The sequence below is a fragment of the Hyperolius riggenbachi genome, chromosome 9 (genome assembly GCF_040937935.1).
Source record: "Hyperolius riggenbachi isolate aHypRig1 chromosome 9, aHypRig1.pri, whole genome shotgun sequence".
Classification (NCBI taxonomy): Eukaryota; Metazoa; Chordata; class Amphibia; order Anura; family Hyperoliidae; genus Hyperolius; species Hyperolius riggenbachi.
In genome coordinates, this window is record NC_090654.1 from 128,678,629 (window position 1) to 128,706,065 (window position 27,437).

At 44.5% G+C, this 27,437-nt stretch overlaps 1 protein-coding gene across 4 annotated transcripts in view; it reads left to right on the forward strand.

Moving 5' to 3' along the window:
* Positions 1–27,437, forward strand: part of NTRK1 (neurotrophic receptor tyrosine kinase 1) — a 184,803-nt gene that overhangs the window by 147,095 nt on the left and 10,271 nt on the right. For 3 of the 4 annotated variants that reach the window (XM_068253493.1, XM_068253496.1, XM_068253495.1), the window contains exons 12-16: positions 3,478–3,624; positions 4,975–5,129; positions 5,903–6,075; positions 9,317–9,557; positions 26,287–26,445. In XM_068253493.1, coding sequence (XP_068109594.1) covers positions 3,478–3,624; positions 4,975–5,129; positions 5,903–6,075; positions 9,317–9,557; positions 26,287–26,445 — 875 coding nt within the window. The remainder of the gene's footprint in view (positions 1–3,477; positions 3,625–4,974; positions 5,130–5,902; positions 6,076–9,316; positions 9,558–26,286; positions 26,446–27,437) is intronic. The other variant, XM_068253494.1, reaches the window with a different exon arrangement.

Below are 27,437 nucleotides of genomic sequence, written 5' to 3' on the forward strand. Positions count from 1 at the left end.
ACATGGCTGCATGTTTTACATTGGAACCATGGGCTAATTGTAACGATTGGGGAATTATCTCCGAGGTCAGCGCAGCCGTGCGCTGACACTGCAGAAATCCTCCACAAATGCCTGAATAACAGAACCCAGCTTTGGTGCAATGCACATGTAGAGGGGAATTCCCAATCGGCAGATGGAGCTGTGGAGTACAGAGGAATAAACCCTCTGCACTGTCACAGATGCCAGATAGGAATTGTACGAAGGGAAGCAATGCAGGGCAAGATAGCCCCTAGTGAGAGAGAGAGAGAGCACAGAGACAGAATCTATGTATGTCCACCAATCTAGTCGCCACCCAACGACGGTGAACACACACCAGCGAAGACCAAGTGGGAAAGCAATCACCAGAAAGGCGATTGTTTATAGTGACACGAGAGTAAAGACAGAGCATATGTGATGTAAGAAGGCACAGCAAACAATAACAATCAGAACGCCAAGGAAAATAACAAACGCAGTCGCTAAACGCGGTTGCCGCACGAGAAGCGCAACAGCGACAAAACACGTTAATGGCGCGGTCTCCGCACGAAAAGCGCAACAGAGACAAAACTCGCCAACCCTGACTAACAAAAGAACACAGGGAACACAAACAAACAAATAACAGAAACGCTTGCTAATCGGTTGCCTTACCTCAGGCAACAGCAAGCGTTTACTCCAGACTGACAGATAGACAGACAACAGAAACAAGTGAGAAAGGATCCACTGCTCTTCCGCAAGAGGGCGATCCGTACACCAAGACAGACAGAAAGAGTAACCAGCAGCAACCGCAGCTGAGGTTAAACTCCAAGACAGAATACAGAGAGATCCACCACCTCTAACGCTAGGGTGAGTGTGATCCAAACAGACAGAGCAATTTTCTGTCAGCCGCTGCTGGCGACAGAATAATTGCAACGGGAAGACAAAAACAATTCACTACCGCCAACCGCTGGCGACAGTGCAATCGCAAGGACAAGACAGAATACGGAGAGATCCACCGCCTCTAACGCTAGGGCAAGTGCGATCCAAACAGACAGAGCGATTTTCTGTCAGCCGCCGCTGGGGACAGAACTATCACAATGGAAAAACGATTCACTACCGCCAACCGCTGGTGACAGTGCAATCGCAAGGACAAGACAAGACAGAATAAGCAGTACAAATATAACACAAACCTGACTGCACTAAATAGGAATGCAAGGAGCACTCCCAAGGGGTAACTACTCTAAGCTAACAATAATAGCCTACAATGAGCAGAGGGCTGAGACTCAAGGTAAGTCTAGCAGGATCAAACCTTTATGACCAGCAGGGAATTCTGGAAGGGAAATGGTATTTATACTGCAAGCCATCAAAGGAAGCAGCTAAGCAATTTACATGACAAGTGGATGCAAATTCCTCACCAGAACAGCAACTCTGCAACTTGCAGAGTGAAGACAGGTCTCTTTTCCAGCACTCAGACCTAAAAAATGGTCAAAAGGCTGTCTGCCTGTGCAGACAGCAGAGCAGATCATTACACTAATCCCTTTTTTTACTATTAGATTAGATATGTACTAGTATCAAGTGGTGAAGAAAAGGGAAGAGTTTTTTATATGCTCTGAAATGGAAAAGGGGTGGGATGATTGTGGAGTTTACTTGGGTTAATTTCTAGGGGTTACAATATGTTTAAATGTTCAGAAAAAAATTAGAAACTAGGTTAAGAGGTTTAGTGGGGGATAAATGCTACATTGAATTTAAAGTGGAACTTCAGTGAACATAATGTAATAAAAAAGTGCTTCATTTTTACAGTAATTATGTATAAATGATTTAGTCAGTGTTTGCCCATTGTAAAAGCTTTCATCTCCCTTATTGAAGTTTTGACATTTATCACATGGTGACATTTTTACTGCTGGCAGGTGATGTCAGTAGATGTAGCTGCTGCTTGCTTTTTTGGCAGTTGGAAACAGCTGTAAACAGCTTTTTCCCTCAAAGCAACAAGGTTCACAGACAGGAAACTGCCAGGACCATGGTCCTCACAGTGGGAGGAGTTTCACCACAATATCAGCCATACAGAGCTCCCAATGATTCATTTGTGAAAAGGAATAGATTTCTCATGGGAAAGGGGGTATCAGCTACTGATTGGGATGAAGTTGAATTCTTGGTTACGTTTCTCTTTAAGGGGTTCATTTGAGGATAAGGACCAAGTTTAAAAATTTAAAGTACAGCTTAATAGGCTGAAATTTAGGGATGAGGCTTAAATTGTACCTAAGTGGAAGTGACATACTTAGCTTTATTGATTTTAGGTATACACTTATGGTAGAATGTACTACATTACTCAGGATACACAATTGTATATTAATTATACCAGTTTCAGCATCAGAACACTTCCTATAGCAAGAGCTGTATAAATGTGTATGCAACCACACCCTCCCGGTGATGCATAGACTAGGCTATAATGCTACAAAGCCTTCTCCTCCCAGTGCACTATGGGAGACTTGGTGTTGTTTCTCCTCACTTCAAAACAAACAATTTGCTAGCAGTAAATAAGTCACCACCTGTGACAAATTTCAGAAAGTAAATCAGGGTGAGGGAAGATTCTCAACAGGCAAACACAGACTAAATAATTTATAAAGTGAAATAATTAATTTTATTCATTAAGGTATATTCAGTAAAGTTCCTCTTTAACCACTTAATGACAAGCTGACTTATAAAAACGTCCTGCTAGAGCCTCTTAATGGCTCCGGGATGTTTTTATAAGTCAGACAGTGCTGCTGCCGCTGTGCGCGTGCGTGTGGGAAAAAAACACCATAGAAAAAATACACCTTTATTTCCAAATAATACATTGTCATCATAATTTGTACTAGGGACATAATTAAAATCTTGTGATAACCAGGACAAATAGGCAGATAAAATGTGTGGGTTTTATGCACACTAGCAGTGTTTATATTACAACTATAGGGGATGAAATTGGAGAAATAGTAGAAATAGTGTATTTTTTTCATTTTTTTCCTTGTTTTTCCCTTTAAAATGCATAGAAAATAAAGTAATTACTGAAAACAAATATCAACCCCAAAAAGCCCCATTAGTGGTAAAAAAAAAACAAGATATAGATCAATTTCTTGTGATTGGTAGTGACTAAGCTACTGGCAAATGAAAGGGATGAGCAGTGAAAAGTGAAAATTGCTCTTGTCCGTCAGGGTAAAAATCTTACTAACATGCAGGCTCTCCAGGTACTAGCAGTTGTCCTAGTTTGGTCATGGTTTGTGACATTACAGGTTTACTTTAAGGTACATTAAGGTAAATAACACAGTAAAGTTCAGTACAGTATAGTACAGCAAATAATACAGTAAGCTGACACATGCTTCATGGAAAGAACACTGTACCATCCCAAAGTATGATTAAAGTATAGCCCAAATTATGATTAAATAGTATACCTTACTGACTTCAAGGCATAGTATGTTTTACTAACTGTTTCTTAATTTTCCTTTCTTTCAGGAGCAGCTGTCTTGGCACAAGAAGATGACCTGGCCATGTCTCTCCATTTCATGAATTTCGGTGCCAGTCCTCTCACCTCTGCTGAGGGAAAGCTTGATGGGGTGAAACCAAACTTTATTGAAAACCCACAGTACTTCTGTGATGCTTGTGAGTTCCCTTATTCAGAACTGTAATTCTGGGCAGGCATGCAGCAATGTGATAGAGATAATGATGGGTAGCATAGTGGGCAGGGCCGGGCCGAGGCATAGGCTGGAGAGGCTCCAGCCTCAGGGCGCAGTGTATGAGGGGGCGCACAATTCATTCAGCTGTCATTCCTAATTCTGTATGAAGCAGAAAGAAATAAGAAAAGGGGATACATAGCAGTGACTGCAAGCCAGATAACTATATATTAAGGTGTTGGGGAGGTTGTGGGCCCTGTGGCCCTCTTAGTCTAATAGCAATCCGTGTGTGACAGCTGGGGTGGGAGGGATGGAGGGGCGCACGGTGGTGTCTCAGCCTTGGGTGCTGGAGGACTTTGTCCCGGCTCTGATAGTGGGTAAGTGTTTAATATTTTTCTCTTGCAGCATTAGAGTCCCAAGCCAGGCACTATTTGCATGGAGTGTGTCAGTTCTCCAATACTTTCCTCTGAGATTTCTTCATGCAAACCTACTGCAAATTAGTTCTCCCCCTTAATTGGCCCTAGACTGGGATTTGTCGGATATCAGATTGTGAGCCACTCTGAGGGACAATTAGTAACCTGAATTGTTCAATGATGCTGCAAGAAACATCAGTGCCAAATAAATGTATTTAGTTATAGTTATAGTCCACTTCACCACTTTATCAATGCAAATTTCCATTTTTACGATTTTCCGTTTTTCTGATTTCCAGGAGTATTTTATTAGTCATTTTTTTTGCATTCTTTTATGCAAAAAAAATGGATAAAACAAAAACCCAGAAAAATGGAAATGGAAAAAAAACAGAAAATCAGTCTTATGATTGGTCTAAAACTACCACAGAAACGTAGACACCTAAAGGACTGTGGATATGGTATTTGAACAAATCTTTTTTTAGGATTTCATTATAACTCCCCTGGGACAGTGGGGGGGGGGGGGATAATACAGTCAAAAATTACAATTACTATTATTATTATTATTTATTTGTACAGCACTGACATCTTCCACAGAGATTTACTTGAGGGTAATTGCCCCTCAGAGGAGCTTAAGATCTATTCTCACCTAGGTTATAGTCATATGTCCATACCGTAGACTAAAAACAATTTGAGGATGGCACCAATTAACTTGTATGTACGGTTCTGGGGTGAAACCAGATTAACTGGGCGAAGCCCACACAAACATGAAGAGAACAAACTACATTCAGATGTGTGTTGGCCCAAATTTGACTTGGGCATCTTAGCTCTGCAAGGTGAGAGTACTATTTGCCATTAGATAATAGACCTCCTGTTCTATTGGGCTTCATACATGTATTCTAGTTTGTTGTGACAGTACTTACATTTTTCAGCTACAGAGATGTCCTGCTTTCCAGGTGTCCAGCACATTAAGAGAAGAGACATTATGCCCAAGTGGGAACTAGGAGAAGGGGCTTTTGGCAAGGTCTACTTGGCTGAATGCTACAACCTGACCCCAGAACAGGAGAAGACGCTGGTAGCTGTGAAGGTGATTGCAAACTATTTTTTTTTCTATTGCTTTTTTACTGTCATATCATCCAGAGCTTCTAAGAGTATTATTTGATTTATATCTAAAGCATAAAAATATTATACAATGCTGTCCAAAACGTGGAACTCTGTTATGTATGTCTGGTCCTGTCACTAGCAATCATTGCCCATTCAAAATGGATATTTCTGTTTGTCTTTAAGTATCTTTTGAGCCATTTTAGAGACATAAATACCTATTAGAATGTCACTCACATAAACCACTTAAACCTCACTTGTTGCTGGTGTAGCATTTCAAATCCTATTTGGACTCCTCCAACTATAACATTGGCCTCAATTCACTAAGATCATGGTGGAGATATTAAGGCAAGAGGAAACTTACCTCCACACAGTGAGAGAGTTATCTTATCTCTTCATTTCTTAAGCTACCTCCTCTGTAGCTAAGTTACCTCCTCTGTAGTTAAGTTACCTCCTCTGTAGTTAAGGTACCTCCTATGTAGTTAAGTTACCTCCTCTGTAGTTAAGGTACCTCCTCTGTAGTTATTTTCACATGCAGTTAATTAACAGCCTGTCTTTAATTAACTTTAGGTTTGCCTGAGGTAAAATGTTTCCTGAATACTACATGCCTCATCACTATGGTGATAACTCTAGAAACGTTATTAAAGACAGGAGATAAGCTTAGTGAATTGAGGCCATTGTCCTACTGGTGCTGTTAAACTCCTAAGCTATTTTACGATCTATCTTGAAATAGTTACATATTTTCTTGTTAATTCCCAGGCCCTTAAAGAAGCAACAGAGGCAGCCCGTCAAGACTTCCAGCGTGAGGCTGAGCTCCTTACTGTCCTACAACATGAACACATTGTGAAGTTCTATGGTGTGTGCACTGATGGAGAGCCACTCCTCATGGTGTTTGAGTATATGAAACATGGAGACCTTAACCGCTTCCTCAGGTCAGTGATGACCATAACTAGTAATTCTAGTTGGAATGAGAAAACAAATAGGTTAAAATAATTGGTTATCACTAGGCAACCTTGGCAGACATTTCTTGCAATTGCATGCATGTTTTTGTAAAACAATCTATATACCTGGATTTGCTATGTAAATGTTTCTCTGTAACCCTTCTGCTAGTGTGTGCATGCTTATATTCTAAGTGATCAGCATGTATGTTACATTTCTTGTCATGTTGTCATGTAAATTATTTTCTTCATACATTGCTTACATACACAAGTTTATTAGTTGGAATTTCCCCATGCCTTGTATTGTATGCCATAGATTTTGAAGCTAATGTGATGTACACTTTTTTGGTGACAGAACGATCCGTAAACATACCTAATTATGAAGGAGAATTTTTTAAATCCTTTTTTTGTAATATCATGACACATCTTCCTCATTACCTGTGAAAAGTTATACATGTTTCCCTCTCTTACTAAGATTTTCAAATTGGTCGTGTTTGTGTTGCCTTTTAAAAACTTCTTGGCAGTTTTATCAGCATCTTAAGAAACACACTTCATATGTGTATGGGTAGGCTGTTGAATTAGGGCTGGTGCACACCAAGAGCAGTTCTGAGAGGTTTTTTTAAACGCTTGCGGGGGGAAAACCGCTTGGCTAATAAAAGTGAATGGGATGGTGCACACCAGAGCGGTTAATTTTTTCCCCAAACGCAAACTCGGGTCCTGCAGCATTTTTGCTGATTTCTGAGGCGATTCTGCCTCAATGTTAAGTGTAGGAAAGTGAAAAACTGCTCTGAAAAACGCTAGATCAGAGCGGTTTTACAAGCATCTTTGTTACAGTAGCTGTTCAGTTACAGCTGTACTGTAACAAAATATAAAAAACGCTACACAAAAACGCTCCAAAAACACTAGGCATGTTTAGAAATGCTCTCTAAACATGCCTTGAATCGCTCTGAAAAACCTCTTCAAAAACTGCTGGCGTTTGCGGATCCGCTAGCGGTTTTTGGTGTGCACTGGCCCTTAGAGTGTAAGCAGATTTAGGTGTAAAAGAAGCATTCAGTCTGAAAGAACCAGGAGGAGTGTACCAGTGAAAAGTTGTAACACAACAGAGGTCGCATTGTTCCTCTCCTATTCTATCTGTGTTCCTATTATAACTGTCAATCTGCCTCTTCTAGGCAGCCATCTCCCTGGCTAATGCACTCCTCTTTGAAATATTGATTAGATTAGCTGTCTAAGAGGCTTAAATAGAAGAAGATTGTCCATCACTTGGAATAAACAGAGACTGGGTGATTGGCCCCACAGGTATTACAACTAGACACTGGGCTGCCTGTGACATCCTGCAGTTTTGGGGTCTTACTAAGGAGATAACAGAGACACATTTTTTATGGTTATTGTCATGCATAGGTCTGGACTGACCAATGATTTCTGTGGACTCCTGTCTGAAGGTTGTTTCCAGGCGTACGTACAAAAAGGGCGCCTGGACAAAAAGGGCGCGGGGTGTAAACTCTAAATAATAATTAATCATTAATAGGGTTTATAAATATAGTGTGCTATATTTCGTTTACAAATAATGTTTAACAAAATTATAAATCATTAAATAATGTTTATGAAATCGGAAATTGTGAAAACGTTAATCTTCCCTGTTTCAAAAGTTAAACTTATAATTACGTTTATAAAAAAACCAATAATATATGTTTAATTGTTATAATTGTATATTATTGTGAATAACCGTCATTTATGGTTTGTTGTTATAATAAAATTTGAAAATATTGTTTATAAAGATGATATAAATATAACTACGTTCGTAATAAATGTTGTAATACATTAGTAATTATTACTAAAATTTTACTAAAACTATACCTAAGCCTACTCTTACACAGAACCCTACCTGTACCTATCCCTAACCCCTAGACTCCCCTGTTGGTGCCTAAACCTAAGACCCCCCTGTTGGTGCCTAAACCTAAGACCCCCCTGTTGGTGCCTAAACCTAAGACCCCCCTGTTGGTGCCTAAACCTAAGACCCCCCTGTTGGTGCCTAAACCTAAGACCCCCCTGTTGGTGCCTAAACCTAAGACCCCCCTGTTGGTGCCTAAACCTAAGACCCCCCTGTTGGTGCCTAAACCTAAGACCCCCCCTGTTGGTGCCTAAGTAACCCTCCCTGTACCTACCCCTAACCCCTAGACCCCCCTCTTGGTGCCTAAACCTAGGACCCCCCTGTTGGTGCCTAAACCTAAGACCCCCCTGTTAATGCCTAAACCTAAAACCCCCCTGTTGGTGCCTAAACCTAAGACCCCCCTGTTAGTGCCTAAACCTAAGACCCCCCCCTGTTGTTGCCTAAGTACCCCTCCCTGTACCTACCCCTAACCCCTAGACCCCCCTATTGGTGCCTAAACCTAAGACCCCCCTGTTGGTGCCTAAACCTAAGACCCCCCTTTATTATGTGGATAATAATGTTTTACTAATTGTGGATTCAAAAAAAATTTTGCAATTTACGTTACGTACTGATCGCTTTATTTTGTGAATAATAATGTTTTACAAACAGTAAGAGATAAAACTTTAAATAATGTTTTAATTATTTAAATAAGATAAATATGTTTATTATTTTCATAAACGTTATTCGGCACGGGTGCATTTTATAAACGTAAATCACCACAAGTTCAGTTATAAATCATTAAACATCGCCGGGCGCCGTTTGTAAACTTTATTTAGCTCCTGGCGCCGTTTATAAACTTTATTTAGCTCCGGCGCCCTTTTTTCCTACTCGGCGCCCATTAAACGCTATTTATTATGGGAGTGAATGGCGGCGCCCTTTTTGTCCACTAGCGGCATGCGCCCTTTTTTCCCAGCTCCTGTTTCCAGATTGCCAACTTTAAAGTCTCCAAAAACTAAACATAGATTATTTAGGTAAAAGTACACATTTTTTTACGTATACTACCAGCTATTATAATTTTTCTTTTGCTACAAGTAGTTTAAATCTGAGTGTTTGACTTATTATGGCTGTGTACCAATTGGGGAACTTTCCCTAACCATAGAGCATACCTTTATGTCTTTACTATGAATCTTGCTGGTCCTGGAGACAGTTAATACAGGGCTGCAGTATTAAATGTTCTCCACTTTACTGTAAAAGATGTATGTGTTTCTCTATCTGTCCTTCTTCTGTCAGTATAGGAAGTGAGAGAAATTATCATAGGTACACAAATTAGGCTTTAAGTCATTAAGTACTCTTTACTCTTTAATTCAGATCGCATGGACCAGATGCAAAGATTCTCGATAACGGCAATGGACAAACCTTTGGGCAGCTGAACTTGACTCAGATGTTGCAGATCGCCACTCAGATCGCCTCTGGTATGGTTTACTTGGCCTCCCTCCACTTTGTCCACCGGGATTTGGCTACAAGAAACTGCCTCGTAGGCACCAACCTAGTAGTAAAAATTGGGGATTTTGGGATGTCACGTGATATCTACAGCACAGACTACTACAGAGTAAGAGCACAACTTCATTAAAATGTCAAATCCTGAATTTTTAAAATTCAATCCAAATACCTCATATGCTCTCTTCAACCTGAATAATTGCAAATACCTTGTGTTTTAAGAAAGCAAACTTTATTTTGCATATGATTTTTAGTAAGAAGGCTTTTTGGTCCTTTGTAGTTCCTTACACACTCCTAGGAGTTCTGATTTACCATGAGATTGCTGGGCAATCTATAACTCTGGGTGTTTCAAGTCTTATTTCATAGAGCCAAGTCATTAAGGACCGTTTCACACGTGCTTCTACCCGGCTTCCAGCGGCGTCCTTTTTGCCGGCGTGTCTTTCGGGGGCTTTCGCAGGCTTCCCATCGGGATTGTCTTTTTTTGTCCCTACAGGGGAAAATGAAGACATGGCAGTAATAGACCCTGGACCTTTCATTCTTTATCTGATTGAAAAGATTTGTTTATATCTAATATGCCCCTGAGAGTTTATCAGACACAGGTAAACCTCTGCACACAGTTTAGCTTCAGCCATTACAAGCAGGTACATCAAATAAAAAATACAACCATGCAACCTCCTTAGACAATTTGTATGATGCAATTTATGCTATTAGGCTGCAAATTATGCAATTCAGGCGCTGCATAGAATGCAATACAGAGGGGCTGAATATAGTCATAATGCTGAAGCGATGGAGATTGCTGTGGAGACAGACGTATGTGAGTGTGTTAGTGTAGATTAGTGTTAGGAATAGGTAGGGATATATTAGTGTTAGGCTTAGATAATGGTAGGTTAGCATAAGGTGTAGGTTTGTAGTAGTAAAAAATGATGGGAGGGAGACAAAAACAAAAGAGACACACTTTTGGTGTAGTATATCTGGCTAGTACATTAAATGCTAGGTACTCACAAGATGCTGTCATCAGTCTCCAAAAAGGTAAAAAGGATGGAGTAGAGGGAGCTTAACCTTCATCCAAGATGGACAATACAATAGGGTTTTTCAGAAGGTGCCAAAAGATTATAAACATATATGCAATATATACATACCTTATATACAAAATAATAATTAATTCAAAAGGGAAGAAGGTAGAAAACAAACTTCAAACAAACACAAAGCTAAGCTAAGTAGCTTCATTCTTTTTGACCAAAGGGATAAGAGGTGCCCAAATAAATGATACCCTATATCCTAAAATCCTTATGTATTGAGTATTTGCATAGCTCCCAACTGTCCCTCTTTTGGAGGCACAGTCCCTCTTTGGGAACCCTGTCCCTCTGTCACTCTTGTGTCCCTCTTTCAGGACTGATTTACAGATCTATGTAAATATATATGTATTTTTCTCCTAAAAAATGTGTTTCATTGACTCTAAACTTGATTCCCATCCTTTAAATTGATATATTTCTAATTTTTAAATGTTATAAATGTTAATATGAAAGACAATGAACGAAGATAGAAAGGACCAATGTGGTTTGAATTATAAAACAAAATATTGTTCTTATAAAATCTATATGCTATGTTGGACTAGGGGTGTGGTAGGGGCATGGTTAGGATGTGGCAGGGGTGTGGCTTAAAGGGAACCTGAATGTAGCTGCAAATTGATATTACATGCTAACCTCACTGTCAGTTCCTCTCAGAAGCTCACCATTTTCTTCTTACAATGATCCCTTATAGTTCTGACAATATTTTGTCAGAACTGAAATATACTAGATGCTGTCAGTTACATCTGAATGTCCATGTTTCTCTATGGATTAAGTGGGTGATATTACAGTTTAACAGTGTGCTGACCAGGAAGCTGTTATGGGGTAATGGCCATTTTTAAAATGGAGGACGGAGAATTCCATTGATCACAGTGGACAAATGGGATGCAGGAGAGGAGAAAGAGATTGATGAGAATACTACACAGGAGGTAAGTATGACCTGTGTATGGTTATTTTGACTTTTTATTTTCAGTTCAGGTTCTCTTTAAGTGTCCCTCTTTCTTATCTCAAAAAGTTGGGAGATATCATGAGTATCTGTAGTGCAGTAGTACAGTATACATTTTTGCCTTGGAGGATAGAAGTGTCTTTCTAGTGGATGAGAAAAGTGAAAAAAAAAAATAAGCAAGTTAACTTACAGTGACACAACATGCCTCCAGTCTTCAGCTTCTCCAGCAATTTAACACCACTGTGCTGATCCTTGTCAAGCACACCGCATTCATAACAAGAGAGGGCAGGTCACAGTAGCACATGGAGAAACACAACACACACATTAAAGGACACTGTACTGAGAGGGATAAGGAGGGTACCACATGTATTTCCTTATAAAGAATGTCAGTTGCCTGGCAGTGTTGCTTAATCATTTGGCTGTACTAGTGTCTGAATCACATATGAAAACAAGCATGCAGCTAATGTGGCCAGACTTTAACCACTTGAGGACCCTGGGCTTAAACCCCCCTAGTGACCAGGCCATTTTTTTTTACAAAATAGGCCACTGCAGCTTTAAGGCCTTGCTGCAGGGCCGTACAACTCAGGACACAAGTGATTCCCCCCCCCCCCCCCTTCTCTGCCCACCAACAGAGCTTTCTGTTGGTGGCTGATTGCTCCGCCAATGTTTATTTATTTATGTACAAATATTTATTTGTTTAATGTAACAACACATTTTGTATTTTTGTATTATTTTATTATCCCTCCCTCCCCCCACCAGCCAATTAGCTAGATTGTGTGCCCCCTTCTACACTCGCCTCTGCCTCGGCTCGGCCCTGTGCGCGCGCATTGGCGTGCACGATCTCCTGCAAATCCCCGCCCCAGGACTTGACGCCAATTGACGTTAGGTGGTCCTGGGGCTGCCGCCGCACTCATGCCCATTGGCGTGAGGCAGTCGTTAACAGGTTACTCACAGCACCTGATGTTCATACTTTTTCTGGGTTTGTGGGGGGAGTTGTTAGTTATATGAGATCAGCAGGATTGCCTGGCAATCAGGAGGGCCTAAAAAGAAAAATTGCAGTCTTCATCTCCTTCTCACTACAGTGTCACTTTAAATCCAGATTTTCTAAATCACTGGGAATAATTTTAAAATATGAGCTGAGTTTGCTTAATTCTGCTATGTTTGTATAAACTGGCCATTTAACATCTCCTTAATGGAATGTAAGAAAAACAACCTTTCTTTCAAGGAACCTTACTATAATAATTATACTAGAAGATGCTCTACACCATAAGATGCACACAGGTTTCGACGGCAAAAAATCAGGGGGAGAAAATATGCTACACCCGGTGCGTCCATGGAGTAGGGGCATCTTATGGAGCTTTCCCCCCAAAAGTGTCTCTATCTAAACTACAGTGCCCAGCCACACTCCCCTGCTGCCCTACAAGCTGCACTAAACCACATTACACTATAATACACTACACTACACTACACTAAACTAACCCCTCTACAATATAGCCAGCTTTATCTAGTGGGTCATCCTGTCCCTCACCTTGTGGATGGGGATATCCTCAGCAGGGTGTGCTATGTAGGCATCAGCAATGTGGACAGCATGGATTCGTGCTAGCCCTCCTCTTTGTTTACCATATGCCAAATGTTTCCTCCTGGCCGGCTTCCTGTCTCTGCTTGTGGGAGAAGGGGGGAGCTTTGAACTGGGATGGGCAGCTGAAGTCCCGGGAGAAATGCGGGTGGAAGCTGGTGAGCTCAGTAGTAGGTCCAGGCGGGGTGTTGTTCTGCCCACACGCAGATCTTTTCAGCTCCAAGCACCTGGAATTTCTCGCAGCTCAGCGACACATTCAAGCACTCTGAAAATAAAAAATAATCCACTTACCTAGGGCTTCCTCCAGCGAGTCCAGCCCCTGCCAGCCTGTGCCTTCCCTGCTTGCGGCTCTCAGAGTCGCACTGACATCATTCAGACTGTACTGCGCAGGAGCAGTAGTTCTGTACATGTGCAATACAGTTTGGATTGCATCAGCACAACCAGTGAGCCGCATGCTGGAGCGCAGAAGAAGCCGACCCAGATGCCGACCTGGCGAGGTCGGCATCTGCACTGGAGGGGATCGGGAGCCACCCGAACTGTGGCGATGGCACAGGATGGATGCAGGGGGCTGAAGGAAGTGGATTTTTTATTTTAATGTTGCTCAGACCTTCCCTTTAAGTTGTTGATGTGCCTTGCAGCCCTACCTGGCCTGCTCACACAGAGATCGGGGGAGGGCCTGCTCCAGCATGATGCACACCAGGGACAGGAAGCACAGCTCGGCGGAGCACTGCACAAAGCAGAAAGGATGGAGGACAAGCGTGTAGAGTGGCGTGATTGTCTGTATTCAGTGGATGAAGATAAATGGATGACTTAGAGTGCAGCGCTGGATAGGTAAGTGGTGAAGGGGGGGGGGGGGGCACGTTCGCACTATAAGGCACACTGACACCTCCCATTTTTGCGGAACAAAAAGTGTGTCTTACAGTCTTAAAAATATGGTTGATATAAAGCAGTCACCCACACAGGGTCTAATTTGTTAAAAACCCCTCTAAGCACCAGTATTTTCACCGTTCTGTGTAGTTGCAGAGCTTGATTTTGCCTGTGTAGAAAGCTTCTTGATTGGCTGAAAGCAGGGATAGATTTCTGGCATGGCCAAATAGGCCAGTGCCTTGGGCGATGGGTAGGCTGGGGTGCTTGGGCAGTGCTGCAGTGTGTGCTACTACTGTGGCTCACCTGTGCTCTTCGTCTCTCCGTCTGCCCACCAGCATTCAGAGATCTGAATCTACGCCTTGTTTTCCCCTGACAGCCCTGTCACTCGCTGCACTGCCCGGTATATTAACACTTCGGATCAGCTGTAGCAGGTGCCCACACTAATAGCATGAGCCGTGCACAGTGAAAGCACCGTTTACAAGTGAGTAGTGATGTCACTTCCTGTATTGGAAATATACAGTGTTCTTTCTGTGCACCGCTCATGCTTTCACCATGAGCACTGGCTAAATCTGATACAAAATCTGAATAGGATGGGCAGCACAGTGAGTGAAAGGGCTGAGAGGAGGAGACAATGTGCGGATTCAGGTCCGTGGATTCAGGCTGGTGAGCAGACAGGAAGATGAATAGCACAGGTGAGCCACACACAGGATTAACACACACCGCCCCAGCCTTCCCAGCAAGGGAAGTGACCTACATAACGTAGCGGTGAATTCTGGGCTGTTGGGCTGCACTCTCCTTGGTAAGTGCTCTATATAGCACTGACATCTTCTGCAGTGCTGTACACAATTCATGAATTGCTCCTCTGATTCCATGCTGTTAGGATATTTTCCAGGATTTGAATTTGGAACTGTTCAGTAGGAAACAGCTATCTACTAGTGATGGTCATGTCTAGGAGAACTCATGGAGAAACATGTAATTTATTTGATCAGATGATAGATTAGTAGTGGCTGGATGGTGTAATGGTTAAGGGCTCTGCCTCTGACACAGGAGACCATGGTTTGAATCTCAGCTCTGCCTGTTCAGTAAGCCAGCACCTATTCAGTAGGAGACCTTAGGCAAGTCTCCCTCACACTGCTACTGCCTATAGAGCGCGTCCTTGTGGCTGCAGCTCTGGCACTTTGAGTCCGCCAGGAGAAAAGCGCGATATAAATGTTATTTGTCTTGTCTAGATTAGCAAAGCTCTCAATTGCTGCGATTACATCCTGCTTTAGCACATGATCATGACTAGCAAATTAGAGACTCACTGCAAGGGGAGAGTGCTGTCCACTATGCCACTGTGCTGCCCAAATGAGGAAGAATGAATGACAGAGGGATTTGGTTCCTAAAGAACCTTGGAAAAAGGGACAGTTGGGAGCTATGCCTACAGTTTTGTGGGGTGTAATCATTCTACAGGGAGGAGGCATATGTGTATATATGGCAAATTAAATAATCACTCCTGATTCAACAGCAGCCAAGTGTGATGCCAGGTAGTGTTAGTAGTAAATGCATATACTGCATAGAGCTTCTGACTACTGACTAGGTAAACAGTGACACAAACATAATAATTATGTCTGTGTAGTGCCGATTGTTACAATACTGTACGTGACTACCGCATAAAGCACTGATTGCTCTTAGGGAAAGCGATGGCTCTGAAAGGTGTCAGGAGCTCTGAACTAAGCATTGTTTATTGTAAATCTCTCAAAAGACATTATCCAAAGAAGGCCTACAAACAGCTCAATTAAATGAGGATTCCTGCTTGACGGTAATCCGCCTAATAAAAAGAGGCTGCATTGTGAGTAACAGATATTATCGAGCTTTTAGCTGCCATGTGTTTAGCATGGCTTTGGTCCAGACTGGGGAGTTTTACTGCCAGAGAGAGCCTCACGGACTTGCCAGTTCTACCGTTCAGCCAGGAAAGTCCATCCATCTTCATATCATTCAACGGCTCTAGCGGGATTTGAACTTGTGACATCCTGAATTGCTCAGGCCCCTTTCTTTCCCTTTTAGTTGTTCTTAAGCTGCCTCTTTGTCAGAACCATATTCATATTTAATGCAGCCCTGTGATGGGAATAAAAGAAGACCACTTAGTGAGTGGAAAGAAAGATGGAAATGATTTAAGGGGAACATAGCGGAGATAGTGATGAATGTCTGCTTTTTACAGAAATGAGGGCTAACTCACACTATGGATCTAATAAAGGTTACCTGACAGGAGCTTATTACCTGGCCCAGCTGAGTGTGGGAGCTGCAAGCAAGCAAGATGCATACATGAAATAAAGACACCTGGAAAAAGGGCTCAGGAGATTGCCGCTAGTAGAATATTGCTAAAGTTAGCCATATTCTACTACTGGATTTTGATAAATATCAGTAATATTTACCGATATTTCACTATGGCTAAACCTAACCCTACTCTCACACAGAACCCTCCCCCCGTGGTGCAAAACCCTAAGACACCCCACCCCCCCATGGTGCAAAACCCTAAGACCCCCCCCCCCTCCCCGGTGGCGGCTAACCCTAAATCCCCCTCCTCAAAGCCGCGATATGTGGCTGGGAAAGTAAATTTCGGCGCCCAAAGATGCACAATTAGCGGCAAGAGTGGGCAATTTTAAAGGTCAGGCTTGCGGAAAACAAAATTGGCTTGTGGATAGGGATGGGACGAATCCACAATTTCTTCGAATCCGAATCCGGATCCGAATCTAAAAAGGTTCTCGAATATCTCGAACCTTTCGAATCCCGAATCTAACGAATCCTGCACATAAGTATTGTGCGATCCATGGTATAGTTGCCCGCAGTATAGGTACCCAGGCATAGGTGCCCGCAGTATAGGTAACTAGGTAAAGGTGTCTTCAGTATAGCTAGCAAGGTATAGGGGCCTTCACCATAGGTTGCAAGGTATAGGGGCATTCAGTATAGGTTGCAGGGTATAGTGGCCTTCATTATAGGCAGCAGGGTATAGTGGCCTTCAGTATAGGCAGCAGGGTATAGGGGCCTTCAGTATAGGCAGCAGGGTATAGGGGCCTTCAGTATAGGCCGCAGGGTATAAGGGCCTTCAGTATAGGCCGCAGGGTATAGGGGGCTTCAGTATAGGCCGCAGGGTATAGGGGCCTTCAGTATAGGCAGCAGGGTATAGGGGGCTTTAGTATAGGCAGCAGGGTATAGGGGGCTTCAGTATAGGTAGCAGGGTATAGGGGCCTTCAGTATAGGCAGCAGGGTATAGGGGCCTTTAGTATAGGCAGCAGGGTATGGGGGGCTTCAGTATAGGTAGCAGGCTATGGGGGGCTTCAGTATAGGTAGCAGGCTGGGGGGATCAGTATAGGGAGCAGGCTGGGGGGCTCAGTATAGGTAGCAGGCTGGGGGGCTCAGTGTAGGTAACAGGCTGGGGGATCAGTATAGGTAGCAGGCTGGGGGGCTCAGTATAGGTAGCAGGCTATGGGGGGATAAGTATAGGTAGCAGGCTGGGGGGATCAGTATAGGTAGCAGGCTGGGGGGATCAGTATAGGTAGCAGGCTATGGGGGGATCAGTATAGGTAGCAGGCTGGGGGGATCAGTATAGGTAGCAGGCTATGGGGGGCTCAGTATAGGTAGCAGGCTGGGGGGCTCAGTATAGGTAGCAGGCTGAGGGGCTCAGTATAGGTAGCAGGCTGGGGGGCTCAGTATAGGTAGCAGGCTGGGGGGCTCAGTATAGGTAGCAGGCTGGGGGGCTCAGTGTAGGTAGCAGGCTGGGGGGATCAGTATAGGTAGCAGGCTGGGGGGATCAGTATAGGTAGCAGGCTGGGGGGCTCAGTGTAGGTAGCAGGCTCAGTGTAGGTAGCAGGCTGGGGGGCTCAGTATAGGTAGCAGGCTGGGGGGATCAGTATAGGTAGCAGGCTGGGGGGATCAGTATAGGTAGCAGGCTGGGGGGCTCAGTGTAGGTAGCAGGCTGGGGGGATCAGTATAGGTAACAGGATGGGGGGCTCAGTATAGGTAGCAGGCTGGGGGGCTCAGTATAGGTAGCAGGCTGGGGGGCTCAGTATAGGTAGTAGGCTGGGGGGCTTAGTGTAGGTAACAGGCTGGGGGGATCAGTATAGGTAGCAGGCTGGGGGGCTCAGTATAGGTAGCAGGCTGGGGGGCTCAGTATAGGTAGCAGGCTCGGGGTCAGTATAGGTAGCAGGCTGGGGGGATCAGTATAGGTAGCAGGCTGGGGGGCTCAGTGTAGGTAGCAGGCTGGGGGGCTCAGTGTAGGTAGCAGGCTGGTGGGATCAGTGTAGGTAGCAGGCTGGGGGGCTCAGTGTAGATAGCAGGCTGGGGGGCTCAGTGTAGTTAACAGGCTGGGGGGCTCAGTATAGGTAGCAGGCTGGGGGGCTCAGCGTAGGTAGCAGGCTGGGGGGCTCAGCGTAGGTAGCAGGCTGGGGGGCTCAGTGTAGGTAGCAGGCTGGGGGGCTCAGTGTAGGTAGCAGGCTGGGGGGCTCAGTGTAGGTAGCAGGCTGGGGGGCTCAGTGTAGGTAGCAGGCTGGGGGGCTCAGTGTAGGTAACAGGCTGGGGGGCTCAGTATAGGTAGCAGGCTGGGGGGCTCAGTATAGGTAGCAGGCTGGGGGCTCAGTATAGGTAGCAGGCTGGGGGGCTCAGTGTAGGTAGCAGGCTGGGGGGCTCAGCGTAGGTAGCAGGCTGGGGGGCTCAGTGTAGGTAGCAGGCTGGGGGGCTCAGTGTAGGTAGCAGGCTGGGGGGCTCAGTATAGGTAACAGGCTGGGGGGATCAGTGTAGGTAGCAGGCTGGGGGGATCAGTATAGGTAGCAGGCTGGGGGGCTCAGTGTAGGTAGCAGGCTGGGGGGCTCAGTGTAGGTAGCAGGCTGGGGGGCTCAGTGTAGGTAGCAGGCTGGGGGGCTCAGTGTAGGTAACAGGCTGGGGGGGATCAGTGTAGGTAGCAGGCTGGGGGGCTCAGTGTAGGTAACAGGCTGTGGGGCTCAGTATAGGTAGCAGGCTGGGGGGCTCAGTATGGGTAGCAGGCTGGGGGGCTCAGTGTAGGTAGCAGGCTGGGGGGCTCAGTGTAGGTAGCAGGCTGGGGGGCTCAGTGTAGGTAGCAGGCTGGGGGGCTCAGTGTAGGTAACAGGCTGGGGGGATCAGTGTAGGTAGCAGGCTGGGGGGATCAGTATAGGTAGCAGGCTGGGGGGCTCAGTGTAGGTAGCAGGCTGGGGGGCTCAGTGTAGGTAGCAGGCTGGGGGGCTCAGTGTAGGTAACAGGCTGGGGGGATCAGTGTAGGTAGCAGGCTGGGGGGATCAGTGTAGTTAGCAGGCTGTGTGGGCTACCTTACCTACACTGCAATAGGTAGCTGGGTCATATCCTCCTCCCGCTCCCCGCAGCCTCCTCCGCTCGCCCCCTTGCATAAATAAGCAGAAGCAGCCTCTCACCTCCAGCGTGGAGTGCAGTGCAGCAGACTTCACTTCCTAGTTCCCCCTAGTGGCCGCCTGACCGGCTCTTACTGATGACGTAGTAAGAGCCAGTCACTAGGGGGAATAAGGAAGTCTGAAGGAGGTCTGCCCCTCCGGGCTCCACGCTGGAGGCGAGAGGCTGCTGCTTCTTATTTATGCGGCGGGCGAGCGGAGGAGGCTGCGGGGAGCGGGAGGAGGACACTTGCGAGCGGGGGAAGCGGCGGACGCGCGGCGATACAGCGTCGGGATTCGGCGAGCGGAAAATGGCGTCGGGATTCGAATCCACGAATCTCGAATATTTCCTAATATTCGAGGGATTCGTGGATTCGCCGGATTCGTCGTCCCATCCCTACTTGTGGATAATAAAATTGCGGCTTTGCATATACTATTCTGGTTCCACGGAGACCCGATATTTACCTTCATAGTCGCATATTGTCGCTATTCTAAAAGTCGCAATTTGCGGCAGAGGTGGTAAAATTTGGCACCCTGATCGGCCCGCTAGTGGCTGCTGCTGTGCACCAAGATTTCCTTGTCATGTCAAAATGCAGCTTTTATTATAGGCAACTATTGGCAAAGCCGTTTTTCTGTAAGGCAGTGTTTCTCAAACCTGTCCTTGTGACTCCCCAACGGTGCATGTTTTGTAGGTAACCTCAACTATGCACAGGTGGGGTAATTAGTGTCTTAGCTAGGTGGATTTCATGTAGCTGAGACACTAATTACACCACCTGTGAATGGGGGGGGGGGGGGGGGGTTGGGTTGCCTGCAAAACATGCACCATTGGGGAGTCACAAGGACAGGTTTGAGAAACACTGTTGTGAGAGCTCCTGTGCCTTTTTTCCAGCATCAAACCAGATACCTCACTGTGTACAGTGCTGTGTAGTTATGCCTTGCTCCAAATGTACCCCCAAATGTAACATGACGCCTGTGAATGTGGCTTTAGCTTCTAGGCATGCTGGCTGTATACCTGGATTAGACAGGTCCCCTTTGAAAAAATTCTATACTTCAAATAAAGGCATAATTATGACTTGCATAACTGAAATACTTGTAATATCAAAAAACTTAATGCCACTAGTTTCCGCTCTAAGAACGGTCAAGGGAGGCTAGTCTCTGGGTCTAAGGAAGTGTTAAGGCTAAGGTGGGGTTATTGGTTAGGTAACATTGGGTTAGGTTAAGGGTGCAGGACTTTCAAATTAAGGCCTATACCACCTGCAGCTAGTACAGAATGCTGCCGCAAGACTGTTAACAAGCCAACCCCGACATTGCCACATAACACCAATCCTTTTCCCACGACATCAGCTACCCAGAAAATGGAGAATCCTTTTCAAAATTGTCATGCTAACATTCAAATCCCTACATGACCCAGGCCACCGGATACCTGAAGGATTTGTTGCAACTGTATTACACCTCCCACAAGATCAGATCAAAGGGACCAATAATTTGACCACCCCCAGAAACCAACTAAGAACCTTTGGAGCCAGAGCTTTCTGTCATGCTGCCCTTTCCCTTTGGAATGACTTGCCAAACTAAATCAAGACAGCTTGACCCTGGGCACATTTCAATTTAGAACTGAAAAGCCACCTGTTTGGTCTGTCATTTATGGGCACATAACTTTTATCCCTGCACACATCACTATCTATATACTGATCTGAGACAAGCTTATGCGTCTATATAGAGACAAAAGTAAAAGAGCGCTCACAGTGTGTACATTGTCAGCTGGTAGCCATAAGGACAGTTCTCTCCTGGTTTTTGCAGGTTGGGCAGATTAGATGACAGCCAGTGATGGTGTTTGTCCCACTTAGTGGCAGAATAGTACTGGTTAAAGGGAACCTAAACTAAGAAGGATATGGATTTTTCCTTTTAAAATAACACCAGTTGCCTGACTTTCCTGCTGATCCGGTGTCTCTAATACTTTTAGCCACAGCCCCTCAACAAGCATGCAGATCAGGTGCTCTGACTGAAGTCAGACTGGATTAGCTGCATGCTTGTTTCAGGTGTGAGAGCCAGATACTACTGCAGCAAAGAGATCAGCAGGACTGCCAAGCAACTGGTATTGTTTAAAAGGAAACATCCATATCCATCTTAGTTAAGGTTCCCTTTTAGGGCTCTGCCTGCTCTGACACAGGAGACCAGGGTTTGAATCTTGGCTCTTCCAGTACCTGTTCAGTAAGGAAGACCTTACAGAACAAGCGACACCCATGCTAACCTAGAAATAAAAACACATATATAAGTAGATAAATACTACTTCTAATTACATAACAGAAGTATTGTGCTATCCACGTAATGATTCCTGTGAATTTTATAAAGGAAAAGCAGAAAATCCTATTCTAGGCAGTGGCCATCTTGCCAAGCTAATGCTGACATCATATCCTCCCTGACTCTTGTTTTCCCCCCTCCCTTCTCTTGCTCATTGTGTATTCATTAGCTGCCCTCCTCCCAGAGTCTTCAGACTATACTAACATCTGCACTGTCTATTTTTTTATTTAAACACATTTAATCACGGAGTCACCTCAGCATTGCTTGTAAACACAAGTAATCAGAGGGTGTTTCTGATAAGCAGCTAGATAGGGAAATAAATGGAAGAGGAGGAATATATTATAGATAAAAAGAACTCCCAGCATTCAACTCTTTGGCACTGTTTGGCACTGGGGCCAGTGCTGCTAAGGTATGTGATAACTACAAACCATAACAGCAGAAAAAGTTTTGCAAGTTTTGAATGCAGGATTAGCATCTTTATCACTTAATATACTCAGACCAGTTGCTGTTGAAATTTGATTTTTATGGTGACGATAACGCTCTAAGCAAGACTCCCTAACAATGCTACTGCCTATAGAGCACACCTTAGTGACTGCAGCTCTGGTGCTTTTAGTCCACCAGGAGAAAAGCACAATATAAATGTTCTCTCTCTTGTAACCGTGAACCCGGACTTAGGACCGGGTTCATGGTTCCAACTTGGTTCTTCTGTGTGGTCCAGGTGGCTTTGGGGATATGCAGCACTTTTTCTGGCAGTGTTTAATGTAGAGGAGTGGAGAGTAGCAGTTAGTGGCATGCACTGAGCGCCACTTGGTGCAAGCAATTCGTGCAAGGTGAAAAATAAATAAAATGGGCGTAACAATTGTTACTGGGCTGGGCTCGATTGGGCTACTACACATGCACAGACAGATCACACAGGCACAGTGCACAGACCCGATCAGGCTTGGCTTTTTCCACTGAAGCCTTATCAGGTGCGTGCAACTACACATGCACAAGCTGTTGACAAGGGCCAACAAACCGCTTTGCAGATGGGACAGCGCTGGAACGGCCCAATGGAGGAGAATGGAGACAGCATCTGGAAGATCCAGAGGCTTCCCTCTCCCTAGGTGAGAACCCATTTAGGCACTTTTTTCCCTACAGGTGCCCTTTAATTTGACTGAGAACCCTGAAAGAAGGAAGGGAATAATAATGAAACTTAAAGTGAATGGGAACCGCATTTAAAAAAAATGAAGCAAATACTTACCTAAGGAGAGGGAAGGCTCTGAGTTGTATAGAGCCTTCCGTCTCCTCTCTCAGTGCTCTCTATCCTGTGCTGGCTCCCCCCCCCCCCCCCCCGTTTCAATCCCCGCCGAAAGGGTATTTGAAAGTCTTCGGGAGCCCTGTCCTCCCGAAGACGTGCGGCTCCATACTGCACCAATATGAGCATGCAAGAGAGCGTGCTTGCGCAGGCGCAGTACAGGGCCGCCCTTCTTCAGAAGCACTCGGGCTCCCTGAAGACTTCTGAAGCCTCCTTCGGCCAGATAAAGCAGTATTTGACTAATTTAGTCAAATACTGCTCCCGGGGCGAGCCAGCACTGAATCGAGGGGACCAGGAGAGGAGCTGGAAGGCTCTATAGGACCCAGAGCCTTCCCTCTCCTTGGGTAAGTATCTGTCTCATTTTTTTAAATGCGGTTCCCATTCACTTTAAGGGCTCTTTCACAGTGCGACGTTAAAGTCGCACGTTATAAAATACTTTAACGCAGACTAACGCACAGCAATGCAAAGTCTGTGCGACATTCACAGTGCACACGTTGTGTTAGTATGTAACGTGTAGCTTCATTAAAAATAGCTGCATGCTGTGCGTTTAGCAGTGAATCTGCTGCGTTACTTGTGTTTCACATGCTCAGTATTGTTTTTTTTCCTTTTTTAAAATGTTCCGCATGCCCCGTTTTCGTTTCATAGTAAATACATTTTATAACGTGCGACTTTAACGTCGCACTGTGAAAGTGTATATGCATTGTCTTAGGGCCGCGTTGTGCGACCTTAACGTCGCATCAAACACAACGTGCTACTGTGTAAGTAGCCTAAGGGTTTGCCTTTCATTGTTCACAAAAACGTACTCAAAACTTTTCAATAATGTTTCTCAGCATTATTTCGGCCTGTGCTTTTTTAAAAAAGCTTGCGACTACCAAGAACCCTCTAGTATAGATAACATTTTAAAGGGAAACTAGTATACATAAAATGATCTCAAGTGTCCCTTGCACTGCTGGACACATATACATGTATTAGAAATACACACAAATGATGTGTAGATGTTTTCAGGCATTCTCTGTTGTTTTAATAACTAAACCACAGATCTCTCAGAGACCCTCAACTTTCCACCAACGCTCTTACAACACTTTTGTTTGGGTTTATCTAAACAGTAATTTTAAACGTTCTTATTCCATTCGAACATCAGCATTACTCTAGATAAGCTCAAACCCGCAGCACCTGAATGCTTTACATTTTAACACTGCTGAAGATCCCTTAAAATACTACAAGGGAATTTACAGCATAGCTATTTCAAAATTGGTGTTCCCATAGCTCACTCAAAGGAGGCATAGGGTACTATGCAATTCAGTAGCTTGGCAACGTTAAGCACTGGAGAGTTCTACAATTAGGCAACGGGGCTATCGGCTACTTCAGTTGCATTTAGTACCCGGCTGGGCAGTAAAGAACTCACTTGGGCCCCCCACCCGAGATAGTAGTATTAGATGACACCTTAGTTCCTTCTATCCCCTCCCCCCTCGGTAGTATAAGGGGTCTACATGAAAAGGGCGCCGGTAAAAAAGGGCGCCTGGTGGAGCCTATATATACCAACTTCGGCTACAAAAAAGGCACCTGGTGTAGCCCATATAAATTTCGGCTACAAAAAAGGCGCCTGGTGTAGCCCATATAAAAACTTTGGCTACAAAAAAGGCGCCTGGTGTAGCCCATATAAAAACTTCGGCTACAAAAAAACTCTGAGATGTGTAAATTACTATTCCCCCTCCAGGGCGCCATGGATAGTGGGGGAATGAAATAATTCGGCTTCCAGCACTTGTAGCCCATATAAAAACATAGGCTACAAAAAAGGCAATAATATGGGCTACAAAGGGGCACCTTGCTGTAGCCGAAAACCTTGTAACCGAAAAAATATGGGCTACAAAGGGGCACCCTACTGTAGCCGAAAACCTTGTAGCCGAAAAAATATGGGCTACAAAGGGGAGCCCGCTTGTAGCCTATATCAAAACTCGGGCGCCCTTTTCTACACCTTGTAGCCCATATTTCCAGAAATAACATTGATGTCTATGGCGGCGCCCTTTTCATACAGGCAGCTCGGGCGCCCTTTTCAACCGATCCCAGTATAAGGTTGTCCTCTGAGGCTCCAAAGTCGGTTGACGTATCCACCCATGTCTCCTACCAAGTTAGTAGTTTTCCACCCGGGGCCTTTGTAAAGTACTCGCACTGAAGCGAGTGTACCTGACTGGCCAGTGTGCTCTCTGTGTCCTTCCCTCTCCATCCCTGTCCGCTGTCACAGAGAACAGATGGGTGAATGTGTTCCACTATCAGTACTGTGCAGGGGCCAAAGGGACCACTATTACATTTGTGGGAGACCTGAGTGGGCCTGTCAGCCTGCTCTGGGGCCCTAGACACCTCCACTATGGAAGTGCCGGCCCTGGTGGTTGTCTCCACTAGTTAGTACTAGTTAATAATTTCTGCAATAAAATAGCTGAGCATCTCGTCTGAGGTTTCTGGGTGCCTTTTTCCAGGCGGAAGTTCTGACATGGGGGCCCTGGATTAAAGTGGACCTGCACTCAGAACTGCTTCTATGCTCTAAAAGATAAGCAACAGCATAATAGCCTTGAAATAACATAATTTATTTGTTACAGCTGATACATATCCTACAATAAATCTGCAGTGTTTCTACTTCCTGCTTTCATGGAAGCAGACATATTTTTTTAAACATCCTGTGCTTTCGAATGAGCTTATTTGCCGTGGCAGTCAGCTGACACAGCTGAGGGATCAAATTACAACTTGTGATTAGACACAGATGAGGGGGAATCAGACAGGCTAAACTCTCTAAATACATACAGGGTGCATTTCTCTTTTTCCTTATGTCCTGTGCAAAAGTTCAGGTCCACTTTAATCACGCAAATAATCTAGGCTTATGAATTATCTTGCTGTTTGAACAAAATAACTGCCTAGCATTTGATAATGAAACGTCCTACTTTCTTAAACCAATCCTAACTATGGACAATCCAATGGACAAATCATGCCTTGCTGTGTTGTTTCACTAATCCCCATGTGGAAATATACCAATTGTGCACTGTTAAATGGAATGTTACAGAAAAATGTAATCGCTGATCTAATAACTTTGTTTATATAAGTATTTCTTTTTTTCTAAAACATAACATTTGCTAAACTTAATTATATTCAATAATCCCAAGTATCCCCTGCAGCATTAATAATTGCCCCTCAGGGTAAGCATAACAGATCAATGCAATCTTGAAACTCTAACTCCCTCTTGCTCCCCCCTTCCCAGTGCACACACACATACACCGTCACACACATACACACTGTTGCACACACACACACACACCATAACTCACTAATTGTTGTCCATCCCTACTAAGATATTCCCACTAGAGAGAAAAATGTAACTGATGGGATGTGATCTGTTCTCTTGATGCAGGTTGGTGGACGGACTATGTTGCCTATTCGCTGGATGCCACCTGAAAGTATCTTATACCGGAAATTCACCACTGAAAGTGACATCTGGAGCTTTGGTGTGGTGCTGTGGGAGATATTTACATATGGAAAGCAGCCTTGGTACCAACTTTCCAACACAGAGGTAAGAACGTTTTCTGTGCTGTGCAGCCAAACCTGACCATCAAAGTCTTCCAGTTGAAGGCAAACTAAACTTTTAGTTTAGTAAAATGCAATCCTTCCCAAGTCTCCCAAGTTACCCTTTTCTGTATGATCTGTATCCTGTAAACATACCCATTTAAATTTAGCATCTAATCATGACCATCATCAATCCATATCTTCGTTACTCTATATATCTGTGAAATATACAGGGGGGTAAAAATCCTGAAACTGCCCCTCTCCCCGCAGAGATCTGTTGGCAAGCCATGCCCCCTTGCACCTCCATTGGGGGGGAATGGGGCAGGAGCTTGGGGCCAGGTCCTGTTCCTTATTATGCAGAGCATGCAGGCACCAGAAGCGTTATTATACATTACCTGCTCCCAGCACTGGCATCTCCTCCACCTCCTGGTTAGTTTTCAAGTGTCATGCATGCTCTGAATGCAGCCAGCAAATCACCAAGCAGCTTCAGTCCCTGCATGGTGATTGGCTGGCTGCATACAGTGCATGGCACTTGATAAAGAATCAGAAAGTGAAGGAGATGCCAGCACCAAGAACAGGTAATGTATAATAAGACTCATGGGTAAAATCTAATTTTGAATTCACTAAGGTGTTATAGATTTATTGATCATTTCATCGATAAAACATTCGATAAATCTATAACACCTTAGTGAATTCAAAATTAGATTTTACCCATGAGGAAAATTATCAAACGTTTGATTAAGTGTTTGATAAAGCTCTGTGAATTGAGGCCAAGGTCTATTGTTATGCCACTGGAACTATGTACTAGGCCTGATTGTCATTAATCTGGAAAAAGGCAGGAGAGGATTGATCTGGAAAAAGGCAGGAGAGGAACTGCACTAACCGGACCTAGTATGTATATAATTGGTCAGAGATATGCGATTCATTCTGTCACACACACACATGCAGACACACACATGTGCATACACACACACACACACACACACACTCTCTCTCTCT